At 41.1% G+C, this 16,029-nt stretch overlaps 1 protein-coding gene across 7 annotated transcripts in view; it reads right to left on the minus strand.

The window, feature by feature from the left end:
- KATNAL2 (katanin catalytic subunit A1 like 2) overlaps positions 1-15,946 on the minus strand; it is a 28,813-nt gene extending 12,867 nt beyond the window's left edge. For 3 of the 7 annotated variants that reach the window (XM_064736853.1, XM_064736848.1, XM_064736851.1), the window contains exons 1-9: positions 15,818-15,946; positions 9,448-9,518; positions 8,889-9,055; positions 6,803-6,845; positions 6,256-6,379; positions 5,164-5,259; positions 4,539-4,637; positions 3,700-3,777; positions 531-629 (exon numbers count right to left, since the gene is read on the minus strand). In XM_064736853.1, coding sequence (XP_064592923.1) covers positions 531-629; positions 3,700-3,777; positions 4,539-4,637; positions 5,164-5,259; positions 6,256-6,379; positions 6,803-6,845; positions 8,889-9,055; positions 9,448-9,518; positions 15,818-15,868 — 828 coding nt within the window. In that variant the 5' untranslated portion in view covers positions 15,869-15,946. Of the gene's footprint in view, positions 1-530; positions 630-3,699; positions 3,778-4,538; positions 4,638-5,163; positions 5,260-6,255; positions 6,380-6,802; positions 6,846-8,888; positions 9,056-9,447; positions 9,519-9,646; positions 9,724-15,817 lie in introns of those variants that run through there. The other 4 variants (XM_064736854.1, XM_064736849.1, XM_064736850.1 and 1 more) reach the window with 3 other exon arrangements.
- Between the last annotated feature and the right edge of the window lie 83 nt (positions 15,947-16,029).

The raw sequence follows: 16,029 nt of genomic DNA on the forward strand, positions 1-16,029 counted from the left end.
AAATGTATCATCTAAAACAAACTGCAAGGGATTGTAGTCCTCACCTTCACTGCTCCTAGCACATTTAAGAAACATAAGAAATTTGAAGGGAGGCATAAAACCATGCCAAAACAATGTGACATGTATGACCTGAGTACTGAGAAAAATGCTGTATTTATTATTTGAAGTCCGCTTTCAGTGTTGTTTTGTTTTTTTTTTTTTTCAAGTGCAATTGATGTGACATTCTCTTCTGTAAATTTTTTTTCATGGAATTAATACAGGTCAAACCCAGCTCTTCTTACAATGCCAAAGGTGCCACAGAATTGGACCTAACTCATACAGTATTAATACTGAAAGGTAATTTTCCTGTAGAAGAATGCAGGTGCCATTTCAGATGGAACAGGAATAGTTCTGGCATGAAACAGGAACACCAACAGCCCTAACACAAATGGCCTACCAAGGCACAGCAATACTGAGAACTCTGAAACATCACTCTAACTGCAAGGAAACAAGCCCAACACTGGTTTTGTCAAAGCTTTTTAGCAGCTTACCTTTATGGGGTAAACAACTGCTTCCTTGACCAGCCTTTTAGCTGCATCCAGCCCTATAATATCATCCCACTTCACGTTTGGCTTATGGAGATAAATGTCCTGCAACACACATCACATCTTGTTAGCAAAACTCCTTCTGCAGTCAGATAATGACTCTGGCAAAGTAAAAGGATCGACTCAGGGATAAAATAGTGGTGCTGTTAAGTGATACAGGCCGTGTTATTTAACCCTAGGTACCAGGCACCTCCCAGGAGGGAAGCACACACAGCAATCACTTCCCCTCCAGGCCCCAGTTTCCCTAATGTATTCCTAGCAAATGTAGATGCTGAGCAGATCTTCCTCAGATATGTTTTCTGTTAGTTTGATTTAGGAACCAACCAACATATCAAGAGCAATTGGAATAAAAAGGTTCACCAGCCCTAATATTTTGTCTCTACTGCTGCAAGTATTGGATGTTTAAAAAAAGAAGCAAAAGTAATCATAGTGACACATTGGTTCAAGTTTATGCCACCAATGAAGCTCAGTAACTCAAATTACATCTGAATCTTTGAGCTGAAACACCTTCTGAGATTCATTCTTCAGTGAATTTTTCTTCCCTATTTTAAACATGTTTATTTTATAGTCACAAGTTCCACATTTCACTCATGTGCAATGTGAAAATATTTTATTTTTTTAACCTGGTGCTTAGTAACTTTATGGCTGGACCTACTATTTACTTTTTGGTTTTTTTTTAAACTTGATGCTCAGTAACTTTATGGTTGCACCTATTATTCATGTTATTACCTATTATAATGTTAATACCTATTATTTGTGTTATTTCTTGTGTTGTAAGTAACAGTGAAAAACTTCTATGTACTCCACTCTATGCAAGATTTTATATGCTGCAAGAAAAGCTGTGAAAAACTCTGCAACAGCAAGAAATTTTCCCCCTAAGGATCTATCAAAAGATAGATGGCAATTAATCTAGGTCCTGAAACACTCACTAAATTAATTCCATTTAATTCATCAAACTTCCCAAATCTTCTATGAATCTTTCCATTTGCCTTTATAATATTTTGTGGCTTTGTGTTTCAGGGGCTAATTGCAAACAATATCACATCCTCAGTACAAATTTGCAGGATAAATTCTGCTCTCCAACAAAAATAGTCCACACAGACTGAAGAAAAATTATGTGGTTGCATCCAAGGGGAAAAGTTAATACAATTAGAAAAAATTATTTCTATACAATAGATTACACTTTCCCTGTCTATTAACAGTGAATTAAGATGAATCAGATTTCTGCCATTAAGTAGACTTACATAACTGTTTCCAAATTAAATTAGATTGTGTTATGAAATAGATATAACATGCTATTTATTTGTATTGATTTATACAGTGTTGATTACCATAGCAACTAGGAACATACCATAAAGGAGCACAATTCAAAAAACACACTATAACAAATGGAAAGCAATTTTTTATTACTTTTTCTGTTAATGTAGCAGCAAGAACAACATTATTTTAAAGGTCTACCATAAATAAAAGACCAGACAGGAATTGAAACAAATGAAAATTTTCTTACTTTACTTTAAGGTTGGAAATTTCCTAAGACATTTCTTAAGTTCTACTAAACATCAAATACAAAACTTGTGGACCAAGAATTTTGGCCATACACAGATATAAAAATCAGTCAGCAAAAGTCTTCAATGATTTTTAGAAAGATGATTTTAATCAGTTTTGCCCAAGATGTTATCACTCATGATATTTATATCCAGAAACTCACAACACTACCAAACACTGTGGTGCTGAGAATCCTTTCTGATGAGTGACTCATCCAAAAGTGGTGGATGCTAAGTGTTTGTGTATGCTGTAGCCACACATCTCCAGCAGACCAGGGCCTGTTTGTCAGGCTACACCTCAGCCCAGGTGCTGCTGACAAGGCTGTGGTTCCCTCCAGGGGTCAAGCTGCCCATCCTGGAGGAATCCCCAAGTCTGGGACATGGTGCATTATTGATGCTGCTCTGGCAGTGCTAAGAATGCACACGGAGTGCAGATCCTTTGTGCGCAGGCTGCACAAAGCAAGGCTCAGGCAAGTACTAACCCAATGGGCCCTGGGCTGTCCCAGCCAGGCTGTGACACAGCCCCAGGGCAGGGCCTGTCCCTGTGCCAGCACTGCTGAGGCACCTCCAGTGCTGGGGACAGCTCTGGGCCCTCAGCACAGGAGAGACACCGAGGGGCTGGAGCGTGTCCAGGGCAGGGAACGGAGCTGGGAAGGGGCTGGAGCCCCAGGAGAGGCTGAGGAAGCTGGGAAGGGGCTGAGCCTGGAGCAAAGGAGGCTCAGGGGGGCCCTTGTGGCTCTGCACAGCTCCTGACAGGAGGGGACAGCCGGGGGGGTCGGGCTGTGCTCCAGGGAACAGGGACAGGAGCAGAGGGAACGGCCTCAGGCTGGGCCAGGGCAGGCTCAGGGTGAACATCAGGAGCAATTCCTTCATGGAAAGGTTTATCAAGCCTTGGCACAGCTGCCTAGGGCAGTGGTGGAATCCTCATCCCTGCAGTTTAAAAGACATGTTGATGTGGCACTTGGGGACATGGGTTGGTGGTGGCCTTGGCAGTGCTGGCCTGATGACCTTAGATGGCTTTTCCAACCTAAATGATTCTCTGATTCTAAACCATGCAGGGATACCAGGGTCTAACAGTAATTTTGGTAGATGCTATCTAGTAGATACATTTAGAACTGAGATATTGCTGTGATACTGGCACACTGCCCACAGTGACTACAGCCCTGTGCCTGGAATGGAACTGCACCCAAAGGGTGGAATCAAGGTTTCTCCCACCATCTGATCACAGCTAGATAAAACATTAGATAATACCTAGTTTTAGCTAATATATTTAAATCTCTCTTTCCAGGGAAGTATTGCACTTTTTTGTGTAGCAAAAAGGAAATCCATGACAGTCTGCACAGCATGATTAAATTACCTGTTCCCCATTAGAAATGAATGGACTTAATTATTTCCTCCCACTGTGCATCAGAAAGAAACATCATTACATGTAAAGAGATGACTTGTTGGGGAGCTATGTGGAGGGAAAAATAACTTGCACTATCAGTGGCAGTAAAAAGAAGCAAACAGCATTCCCACATGACAAAGATAACCAACATCTCTCTACAACTAACACGGAGATCTGCTCTTACTTTGCTTACAACCACTGCAAGTTCTCTCATCTCACCAGTCATGCCAGTAAAAGCACTAAGAGGCTTCAATAATCGTTCCTAAAAAAGAAAACCGAAAGTTTTTGTCAGATTGCAGGTTATTTTTAGGCAAACTATTACATCTTTTTAAAAAAACTGATACGTTGTAGTAATATCAACTTTTAAAGTTGTAGAAATATGTGTAATAATACAAATTTTAAAGTAAAACGTACTTGCAGTGCCATATTTTCCTCTGACAGAATCTAACCCCTAATCAACATTAAAATGAGCAGCTTTCTTATTGCATTTACAGTCCTAAATATGACCTACATAGACGAAGAGGAGTGAAAAATGTAACTGTAGGTCATGGTTTTATCACATTCTCTTTCTGGATAGTTTCTTCCAGTGTAGCAAGTTGCCAGGCATACAAGCACCATGAAAGCTGGATGCACGATCTGAGAAACTCTGGCTTATGTCTGGAGTGTTTACAGAAAATTTATCTCAACCATCAAAATTCTATTGTTGTCTCAACTGAAGCGAATGCTAGAGACATACTGAGCTGAAAGGAACCAGGATTTCACTCCCAGAAGTTCTGAAAGTGTCTGCAATTTTTTTTTTCATATCAAGGCCTCCTTTTTATTTGTTGCCTTTCAGATTCAGAATAAACAACCACTATCAAGTATGGCTGTCCCTTCAAGGAGGAAATACACCTCTCAGAAATCCAAGGCCTTTTTTAGCACTTGGGAACAAAACCAACATTGTTGCAATATTTTGTTTTGTTCCTGGTTGTGCAAAACTCAAGTTCATATTCATTGGATGGAAATACGAACAGAAACACTTACTGATGGATCTGGATCACAATTAAGGCTGTTCAAGGGAATTCCATCTGGTGGCACTCTGACAGCATCCTGAATCATCTTGCGGTAGTCAATTATTTGGCCCTAAAGGAGAAAAATGTTGCTGTAGGCTTTACCATGGTGGTAGCACTACTCTTAAAAATACACTGGATCAAATTTTGCTTGCAATTGCAGCAGTGTGTTTCCTTACTGCATATACAGTCCTAGCTATGGCAAAAATTTACCCCAAAAACTGTGGTATCAATGGGGATAGAACACACAACTCAGTCAATTCAATAATTTAACTGCAGAGCCTTTCATTACCTCATTCAGGAATTCAAAATTTATCTACAGTCTTAGTTATTTACCATTGGGCTTAAAAAAAAAAAATATTCCTCTCTGAGTATGTTTGAAATAGTATTTAAAGCAAAAAGTGCCTCCTATGCAAAGAATTAATTTTCTTATACAAAATTATAAAATGGACTATTCAGCTGACTATACAGAAACATTTTTATATAAAAATGGAGAAAAAGCCCTAAGCCCTACCATTTGATATTTTTTGAAACCTCTGTGCTTTTTTTTTCCCACATACATATTTCTCTGAGAAACCACATACCAGGTTTCCACCAACCTTTCTTGGGTGAGAGCTGTCTCCTCCAGTTTTGCCAATTCCTGAGATGCTTAAGCCAAAATCAGATTGATCCAGAGTATCTGCACCATCACTATTCTAAAGAAAAACGACTTTTAAAACAGATGTGTTGCCAAGTAAATGGACTTAAGGTATTACATGATAGTATCATTCCCTCTCTTCACACAGGCCCAGATGAAGTTCCAAGAGAAATATTGATCATTTAAACACCACTGTAGATTTAATTGGACTTCACCTAACTGGTGACAGCAGTGAAAGCCAGGCTCTGGAGCTCAGCAGTGAAGTCATTCCATGTACTGAGCAGAAAACTGCATTTTACATAAGAAGCAGCTCTTATGCACAGTGGAAATGACAGGCCAAGTAAAAGGCACAGCATGTCACCTCAGAAATGAGGAGCTATTTTAGGAGCCATTTTAGTAACTTCACAGCAGTTACTGCTGTAAAATCCAAAAGCCAAAATTTTGAGGTATTTTTAGGGGTAGCAATAGGTCAGAGAAGAGTTCCTCTGGATGCAGAAATATAGCCAGGCCCTTAAAAAAAGGTTGCAATAGACACAGTACTTGCCCACCAAGCTGCTGTTCCTGTCCACCCTCTGTACAGGGATGATAATAAAGTCGATTTCACAGTAATCTCACCAAAATGAGACTCTCAAACCTAAACATTACAGACCCAAATTACTCCCCCAGTCTCAAACAATTTATGCACTGTGAAGATGCTTACAACTGACACCACTTCATCCTTTATTTGTTTGTTCTGTTTTCTGGCACTCAAGAATTACTATATTGGTATTAATGGAAAAAAACCCTCTGATTGCTTTCAGTATATTCAGTATATTTCAGTATATTTCTGATTGCTCCTTTTCCTCCAATTTTTGCCTGTGACTGCCCCCAAACTCATGGCCAGAAATTCTCTCAAGGTCTTGCACCTATAATCCTTAAATGACAAAATCAGTAAAACCCATTAGTTGCACAATTATTAATTGCGCAACTCCCACCCTTTTGCTGCCTACAGACTTCCCAGACAAAATCCCATTAATTTCAACTGTACTGCTGCCAAGATAGAGCATGTTTAAACCTGTCTGGGGCTCTCCTTGGTGGAGGATTTAGGTTCTCCTGTACTCCCAGCTGAAGTTTTTGATATTGATCGTTGCATTGTCTGCTGTTTGACCCTTGGTACATTCTGAGAAGAAGCTGCTGTCCTAGAATAAAGAAAAAAAAAAAACAAACAAGACTTCCATGACTATTTTTTTTCTTCAAAATACCAAAATACCCAAAGCTTCCAAATAAAGCAGCTTTAGGCTAACTTTGCTTCCACTGAAGTTATGGTGTTAATCTCAATCACAGCAGAGTTCAATGCTTACTTTTTTCAAACACCCTCCCCCCCTCACTTTACCCACACTGCAGAAGCTCTGTAAATTGTTTGCCTCTCCATTTGGGAAACAAGTCTCTAATTTCCTCCAGCACATACAGAAAAAATGCACCACACAGTCAGGAGCATGGCTCTAGGCTTTGGTGCTCCTCTGGTATCACAGCATTATCTTAACCACAGTGCAGATCTGCTTTTACTATGAAAATTTTCTGCCCAGAAAAACACCCCACACATATACACACATATATCTCACCTTCTTGCTCTTCCTCCACTTCTCAGCTGTTGTTTATTTTCTGCTGAGGCAAAATTAATATTAAAATGGAAAATAATTAAGGATCTAAAAAGGGCAATTTGAACCTTTTTTCCTCTTTAAAAATATTTTTAAGCACGCAATAATGACCTTGGAAATAATAATGCATAAACAAGAACAGCAGATAAGCACTGCAAGCTTGCAAAAACTTACTGAAAACAAACTGGTGCTGGTGAGAGTGCTTTTGCTTCAAGCTTTTTACATTTTAGCTCATTCAGTCTTCGGTTTCTCTGCTTACATTTTAAAACCAGTATCATGTTCACAGTGAAATGGACATCACCGGAAATTAGATTAAGTACAATAATTTAATATAGCACACAGAATGCTTATTTAATGCTAATAATTTTTTCGTTGCTGAATTGGGAAATATGAATTTGCCTTACTCCTCTGAAGAGGAATCAAGTTCAACATAACAAAACAGAACAAATGTCACATTGCAATAGTGGTTATCAAGCTACGTTATCTTTTGCATTATTATAATTTTAAACAACTTCTGTCAAAGGAGAGCTTTTTTTTCACAAAATGTCCACCTCGCAAAGCCCAGATGTGAACTCATAAAGCCAAGGATTTGTATGATGCTACCAGCATGCCCCTGGTAGCTCCAAAACACCTCTGCTTGCTGTACAATGCTCTTGCACTCATCATTCTCACACAATAAAATAATCCTTCCCAAACAGTTATTTCCCCGAAGGAGCTTGGGAACATGGTGAGTTTAGGGGCAGCAGAGCCCATGGAGCAACCTGTAATCTTATGGGTGCATCTACAACATTTCCAACTCATTGGAAATGAGCATGGAAATGACCAACCAGTTACTATAAGACTTGCCAAGAGTGGTGCAAAGAATTCAGTTGGAAGGAACACCATGCCAAGGATTTTATTTAGATATACAAATCTGGCAACAGGCACAATTAAGGCACGGTGAAAACTACGTGTAGTGCAGGAGAAGAGGCTGCTTGTGCTTTAGGGAAAAAGGATGATGCCTCCCTGCCAGCATGGTCACAAATCTGAGCTTAGGTAATAGCAGACTACTCCATGCCTGAGAAGCTTTACTGACCAAAAAATGCATAATGAGAGCTTTTAAGTGTCCGAGAGTGGCTTTTTGGGAATTCTTTTTTACTTAGATCGTGGATTCAATCTTGCCTACTGCTCTGACTACGATGTGAAAAAATGCTTTATAATATTTTTTCACTCTTGCCTCATAACAAATCCTTTTTGTTATGTCCTGCAGGGCTGTTCTTCCTCTTTGTATTAACAGCAATCAACAGGGTTCAAGATGTACTTGCCTTTTTCAAGCAAATTTCAGGAAAATTCCAATTACTAAACCCTTTAATTTGGAAAACATCTTTAAGACCATCCAGTCCAATCACTCCCCAACCCCTAAAGTGGCCACCATTGATCCATGTCCCCAAGTGCCACATCTACACGTGTTTTGAACCCTTTCAGGGATATTGCTCCATCACTTCCTTGAGCAGCCTGTGCCAGGGCTTGACAACCCTTTTCATGAGGAAATTTTTCCTAATGTCTAATCCAAACTTAGATCCTTCAAGCTCTTCATCACTTACTCTCATACAGTTGTTATTATGGCTTCTCCAAGTTACATTTTGTGCTCAAGAGCAAAGCCATTCAGGGTCAGAACAGAATGCTCATATTCTTATTTGCCTCATTCTGTATCATTCATCCACTATTCTCTAACCATGAGAAGAAAGTGAATAAATATATCTCTGCCATTATGCTTTGTGCTTAGCTGACATTTTCCAATACCAAAGCAGCTTTCAAAAGACAGAAAAATCCATCTTCTAGTTCCTTTATATAAAGAAAGAAGAAAAACCAGAAGGGCTCAAAGCCACCTCTTTTAATTCTGGTGTCTTGTGTGCTAGAACTTCAGATGTGTAACTGTACATTAAATTGAACATTACATTAAACTGAACATTAAATGCTGACATACATGTCAGGGCTGTGAGCATAGCAGGGAAATAAACATTTTCAACTTTGGAAACAAAAGCTTTCTTTTTGGAACAGAGCCACATACCAGTGTCGAGGACCTTTTTGGTAATTTTAGGATACTTTTGAAATTTTACAAAATAGTAGCTTTCATATTCCATCAAAATTGTCTCAAGATCAATGTTGTCACAAACTTCAAAGCCACGTAAACCTAATTTTGTCTCTTGTTCCAAAGCATTTGCAGCATCAACATATCTGGCAATTTAAAAACAAAACAAACAAGGATCAAAAAGCTGAGAGTCATCATCTTACTCTGATTTCTGAAAGAAGCAGCAAACAGCACTAGTAAGCATATCGTATCTTTAACCTGTCCACAGTCCTATTTTTATAGAAGTATAAACTCTAATTTTAATAAGCTTTGTTGGTGGATCTAAAGTATTTTAAATTATATAGAGATTTTTTGTTTCAGAAACTGAAACAATTTAGCAAAGCAAACTGTGAGGACACCTCATAGTAGTTTGCCACTTCCTCACATGAACCCCAAGGCCCACTGTCCATTCAGCCAACAGAGGACAGAGAGATGCAGTACAGCAGGTCAGACACACACAATCCCACAAGGGTAGAGCACTATTATTTAAAAAACATACCCTTTCTCCATTAAATAATGCAAAATTAGAATGAGGAGATTTTTCCGACGAGCTTCTGTTCGCATCTCTTCCTGTGAATTAAGAGAGAACTCTCGATCAAATGTAATATTCTCTTTATTGCTGTTAACAACATCTAAATGTAGCCTCTGGAAACAAACAAATTAACACAACAGCATGTAAGAACTGTAAAACAACTCACTGTTAACAAACACAAGGAAAGTGGTTTTCAATCTAATTTTTCTTACACATTATCAGGGCTACTGGATGGGTAGAAACCTTTTCCTAGAGAAGAGAAAATTATTTTAGGGTTGAACAAGTAACTTACTTCCCTTACTATGGCTATGGCTCACAAAATGTTCAGACTGCTGTGAATTTCAGGGCAGGATTCTTGTAGACCTGAATGCTTCAGGGACTGTGCAAGGAAACGTGCTCCATCCTGGCTGTGTCCTTCCCTTGCAACCTGAAACCTGTTCTCTGAGTGCCTGGAAAAGGGGGCTGGTGAAGAGGTCAGCAGGTCTGGGACCTGCATGACTCTACTACAAGGACCAGCTGTAACACTTGCTGACGCCTCTCATTTCATAGCCCTTGATGTATAAACACAACAAATGAAACACAGACACTGGAAAAATTAGTATATTGGCATAACATGAAACTTGCACGATTTTCACACAGGGCTGACCAAAATCAGGACTGAACATGAAAAAATTCGATACAGAGTCAGTCCCATGGATGTCCTGGCACAGACTGGAGAACCCAAAGTCATTCACAAATGGTTCAGCAAAAAAAACATGACAGCATGAAACATCCTTTTCTTCACCCAGTGAAGCTTCAGCAGAGAGAGTATCAGATGCAGTATCAGGTAGAGGAAAAGGCACAGTGGAAACAGAATCATGCAAGATGATGGAATAAAGCCTTAGTCTGATGAAACATGCCACATATGCTCAGTGTCTGTAGAGAACTTCTGAGATTCTTGGGTCATAACAGAAGGAGCTACAATGAAAGCTCTAGAAATTAGGACAATGCCTTTGGTCTGCTTCATTGGGACTTGAAACTGTGACCACAGAGGAAGCAGCTATGGCCAAAGACACATTTAGGTAAGTTAATGACTTCCCTTCTCTTTAAGGTAGGAAGGCATTGGGAGCTGGACACGATGATCCTCATGTGTCCCCTCCAAGTTGAGGTATTGCGTCTTTCCTCTGATTTGGATTGCTTGTGAGGACCCAGTGTGAACAGGAAGGAGAGGCACTTAATGGATGGGGAAAGAGCAATGATTTCTGTTGATTGCACAGCACACACATGTCCCTGATCACACTGCACAGTAAAGCTTCCATCCCCAGTTTCCCTCTCTTCTATCCCAACTGAGCAGCATCCCCATCCACTCACAAGGAAAAGCCCAGCCCAAGTGTCACCCACTGCCTGCAGTGACAAATGAGATTTCTGTCCTCTTCATACTGCAGACAGAGCCCCACCACCTGCATCAAGGACTTGGGCTGCTCTCTGCCCGTGCCTGGCACACAAAGATGCCAAGGAACTACTACTGACCAAGGCTGATGTTTTCAAACCCCTCAAGATAACCCCCCCAAAAGAAATATTTACAATATATAACGACCATTACTCTATTCTTTCTGGTCTCTTGGAAGAGAGAGCAACCATAGCAGACTTCTGATAGTAGAGAATCAATAATTACAAAAATCAAAGGTGTTTTTTGGGTGGTGCAAAACTAATTTACCTCTTTACACACCATTCCTTTGCAAGGTTAGACCTCCCTCTGCTCTGCACACAGTGTTGGGTATCACATGGTATTCCACTGCTAATTTCAACACTTGAGATAGCATCATCAGCTACTGTTTGATTTTAAAATAAAATCTGACAGCCTGTAAAATGTACTGGATAGAACTGGGAAAAAGTATCCCAGTCCAGCAGATATTTCCTGGGACGTTTGCTTCAGTCGTGGGGCCATCTAGTGTCACGACTAAGGAAGAGCTGGGGTTTGCTCTTAACGTTTCCTGCAGAGTCAGAGTGAATTGGCATTTCACACATTGCAAATAAGATTTGTAAAATGTTCATTCTGGTTTTCTAGAATGAAGGCTAAAACTGGCTGGGGAAATGGGAAAAAAACATAATCCCTTTCTACATTTGATATCCTCTTGAGAACGTGTTTCCAAAAGAAGTTACAATACCACTTCAGTGGTGGTACAGAGATAATTTTTCTGAATCATTCTGAGGAGAAAGGAGTGCTGTGTAAATGTTTTGTAGATTGGCAACTCTTGAATGAAGTAGAATGGTTCCTGGGAGGTGCTGCAACAAGAAATGAAGCAATTCTGAGAACTGCCATGAGCAAACAGAGAACACACACACACAGATGACAGAGTCTTTTCCTTCTTAATCTTTTGATATTGGTGCTTGGAAAACATTTTGAATTGTTGCCTTTTTACCATTTCTCCTGGATGACCCAAAATTCTGAAACACATCTGGAGATGCAAGAAGGAAGCTGGAGTCATCACTTGCTGAGAATCCCACCTGTACATCCTTTAAAATGCAACTGCTCCTGAAGGTTTATGTTGAGAAAGATTAACTGTTGTGTTTCCTAATGTATCAAAGGGCACGGTTACAGCTACCTCTGAATATTTAAAATACAGTATGCAAACAGACTGGCCACCACAGAAGACAAACACATCAAGTGTTTAATGGAATAAACGTGGATATTCTGACAAGAGAGGAATTACCACTGCCTGATGGACTGACAGGGCTCATGATCCATGGCTGGAACTTCCCTTGAAAAGAATTTGTGTTCTGGCATGTCATCTGCTGCTGTTCATCCCCTTTTTTTACTTCTGATATCCCAAAAGCACTTTAAATTCTAGTATAAATAGTGATTGGCAGCATCTCAAATAATTTAAGTACAGGCTTGCTTTGGGGGTAGGGTAGCATTGTGTCTATGTGTGAGCCACCTACTTCAACCTCGACACAGCAATGTTCCTCTGGCTGTGCCGACCAAACAGAAGGAAAAATGAACCTTTACATCCTAAAAGAGCCCCATCTAAAAATGAGAAGAGAGTTTAGACTGAGAGATTAATTCTATCTTTAACCTGTGTTAAGAAGAATGCAAACAGCAATGGCTGATTTTGAAAATCAAATGTGTCCAAAGAAAATTAACTAAGCTGTTAATCAGTTAATCAACTGACAATGACTTGTATTAGCTTGGACTGAAAAAAAGAACCAAGGTATCTCTGGTAGCTCAGTTCTGTGAGAGCTCTATAAACCAAAGAAAAACCAAGGACCTTTCAACATGCACCTGCTGCCAAGTCACTAATCTGGTGAACCAGTGGCATATGGATTATTGCCTGACCAGCCCCACCAATCCCTTTCCCACATTTCACCATTATTTTAGCACATTATTATTTTAGCATGCACCCTTTCCAAAAGGCAGATAAGGCTCCGTGTCAGTGCCACCAGAAGCTTTATCTGTCCCCCTTAAAAGAGCTCTGTGCCTGCCCTGGTCTGCTGTCCTGAGCCCCAGTTTGTCCTCTAGGACTGACCCACTGCACTTATGTCCAAAAAACCCTCCCTGCCACAATCCAGGCAGATACCAACACTGCCCAAGGCTTCTGCTGTGCTTAGGGAGGAAATGGCAGATCTCACACAGCATAGAAAAACAGGAGTACTTACAAGTGCAAAGTTACTTAAAATTCAGTTTAGCTTTATAGTGATCTAGCCTTCCTGTTTAATTAGTATTTAGAATTGCATGTTGTTTATAGCCACTGGTATTTCAATAGATGTTTAAATGTTTAAAGTTTAATAAGCTTCCATTCTTAAAAGAAAAGAAAAACATATGTAATTAAATTTTCAATTACTATAGGGGGTTTTGGTGTCCATGAAATTAATAAAACCTTAAGGCACTTAAATGTGATCTTGTTTTAAAAACTAAATAGTTGAGCACTTAACTAATTAGCTTCAACACTTTTAGTGTTATTTTCTTTATTTCTAGCTTAACAAAAGAGTGGCACACATTCCTTTTTTTGAGTCATTTTGAATTAAACTCTAATAGAGTTGTGCATCTTAGGTGCAATTGTTTGTTTAGTAATTTCCACACCTTTCACTAAAATGCATTTACATTCAAGTAAATGAATGAACCAAGTCTCTTGTGCAATTTCCTGAAACTAATGGGCCTACTAAAAGATTAATTTAACTCTAACATTTCATTATCATTTGACCCTATATATTCTGCATGAATTTTGCATGTTTGTTGGGATGAAAAATAAAGAGCTACAAGAGTAAGTTATCATCTGGGGAGCCTGGGAATAAGAACTGCTCTGCTTTAGTGCATGCACTCTAAGGGCAAACAACTGGGGCAGTCAGGATGTGTTCAGAAAGATCTCTGATTAGGAAGAGACAGCCAGGTGGCTGTGCAATCACACAGGGAAAGCACTAATTGTAACGCACCCTTCCCTCTTTGTCTTTGGGATCCCAGGACACTGACAAGTACGGAGCTCCTCAAAATCAAGCACCATGGCCTGATGGACCCCCCTAGTTTTCCTCCTCCGTCCCTTCCTCCACCACCCTGTATTCCCACAGCTTTGCATTCCTCATAGCCCTTTGGATATCTGCACCCTTGACAGGCTTTTCAGAATGCTGAATGTTCAGTTCTTGTCTGGCTTGCTGACCGCACTTTCTGAGAAACACAAGCAGAAAATGGAACTGGTGAGTTTTAAACAATGTATAACTTGGCTGCCATTGAATACAATTTCCCAGGACAAAGCAAGGGCGCTTTGCCCTCCTCTCTCCTCCAAATAATACGAGGCTGCTGCAAACAATAGAGTTGCCAAAGTTTTTCAAGGATTACAATGAGCTTTCATAATTAAAGACATACACCGAGCTCACCATAGAACTCATGACTGGGAACAAGAAGGAAAAAATCCACTTGGCAGCTTCAGGTGGCTCTTCATGTCACTAGACAAAAAAAGAGGTTCCAAACTTCTGCTCTTCTGAGAAACACAAACAACTCCCTCATCTCTGTACCCAAAATACAGACTGTTACCCTCAAAAGGCAATGGAGAAGCCAGTTCAGCAAGAGCAAATCAAACCAAATCCTGTGGCACAGCTAACAGAGCTCTTGAGCTCCAGTTCTCAGTCCCACAGATGTTTCTGCATTTAGTACCCAGCATCATCTTTGGGACAAAGGCCATGCAAATCCCCACTGGTGAAGTTAAAAATCAGGTCCCCTTTTCTCCTCTCCTCCTGCGTGTTGATGCTGTTTCAATACCAACATCTTCAGGCTCCATTTGCAGTGGTTCAGATCGGAATTCACTTCAGGGCTCAGAAGGAGACCATGCTAGAGGATCCCGTCCCTAGGTAAACATATCTATCCTATTAACACTTCCTGAAGAGAGGATATTGAGGGGCAGGCACCAATCTCTTCTCTCTGGTGACCAGTGACATGATCCAAGGGAATTTCACAGAACTGGGTCAGGGGAGTTTTAGGCTGGATACCAGGAAAAGGTTTTTCCCCAAGAGGGTGGTCAGGCACTCAACAGGCTCCCCAGGGAGTAGTGCAAGGCTGCCAGAGCTCCAGGAGTGTTTTGACAATGCTCTCAAGAACATGGTGTGAGTTTATGGCTGTGCTGCGCAAGGCCAAGAGGAAGAACGTGATGATCCTTGTGGGTACCTTCCAGCCCAGAACATTCTATGATTCTACAAGAAGCTGATGTAACATCTAAAGCTCAGTCTCAGGACTCCTCCCAAAACACCTCTTTTGTGAAAAATCCTGTACTTCTCATTCTTAAGTAATAAGAGGGACTGGTGTATGCATGCACAGCATCCAACAGCTGTATGGGAAAGGCTTTTAGCAGTCTCTCTCCCTCTGGTGTAATTTAACCAGCAGATGGAAGCAAAAGAACAGGTTATGAAATTCAGCAAAAATCTTGCTATCTTGCTGTTTCTTGGCTTTCTAAAGCAAGAAGCACAGAATCATTGAATTACAAGATGGTTTGGATTGGAAGGGATCTGAAGACCATCGAATTCCAAACCCTGCCATGGCCAGGGGCACATTCCGTTATCCCAGCTTGCTCCGAGCCCCGTCCAACCCGATCTGGGGATGGGGCAATACAGCCGTGACTTCTTTTTTCCTCGTTTCTTTTTGAAAAAAAACAACGAATGGAGGAGGGGTATGGACTGTCTCCTTTGGCCGTGCCTATTGCTCCCGAACCATGTAGAGAGGGGCTGTGAGGGATTCACACCAACCCCGGCCCCTCGGGCCCAACCCCATCCCCGCCGCCATGACAACACCACCCCACCCGCGCATGCGCAGAGCGGCCGCTCCCCGTTGACAAGGCAACCGCGACGCGCAACCGCGCAACCCGTCGGTTCTCACCGCTTCCCTCGCCTGGTGGGTGGTTTTCAGCGCCTGGCAGGCGAGCTCCATAGCGGCAAGGGGTGCCGCCGGGAATGTTACCAGGAACGCCGCCGGGAATAGCGCACTGAGCGCCCGGACCCGCACCCCGCCGACCCCCGAGGGGGACAGGCGCGCCCCGCCTCCCCAGCGCAGCCAATCGGAACGTCGGAAGGCGAAAGATTGACTGAAGA

The sequence above is a fragment of the Zonotrichia leucophrys genome, chromosome Z, assembly GCF_028769735.1.
Source record: "Zonotrichia leucophrys gambelii isolate GWCS_2022_RI chromosome Z, RI_Zleu_2.0, whole genome shotgun sequence".
Classification (NCBI taxonomy): Eukaryota; Metazoa; Chordata; class Aves; order Passeriformes; family Passerellidae; genus Zonotrichia; species Zonotrichia leucophrys.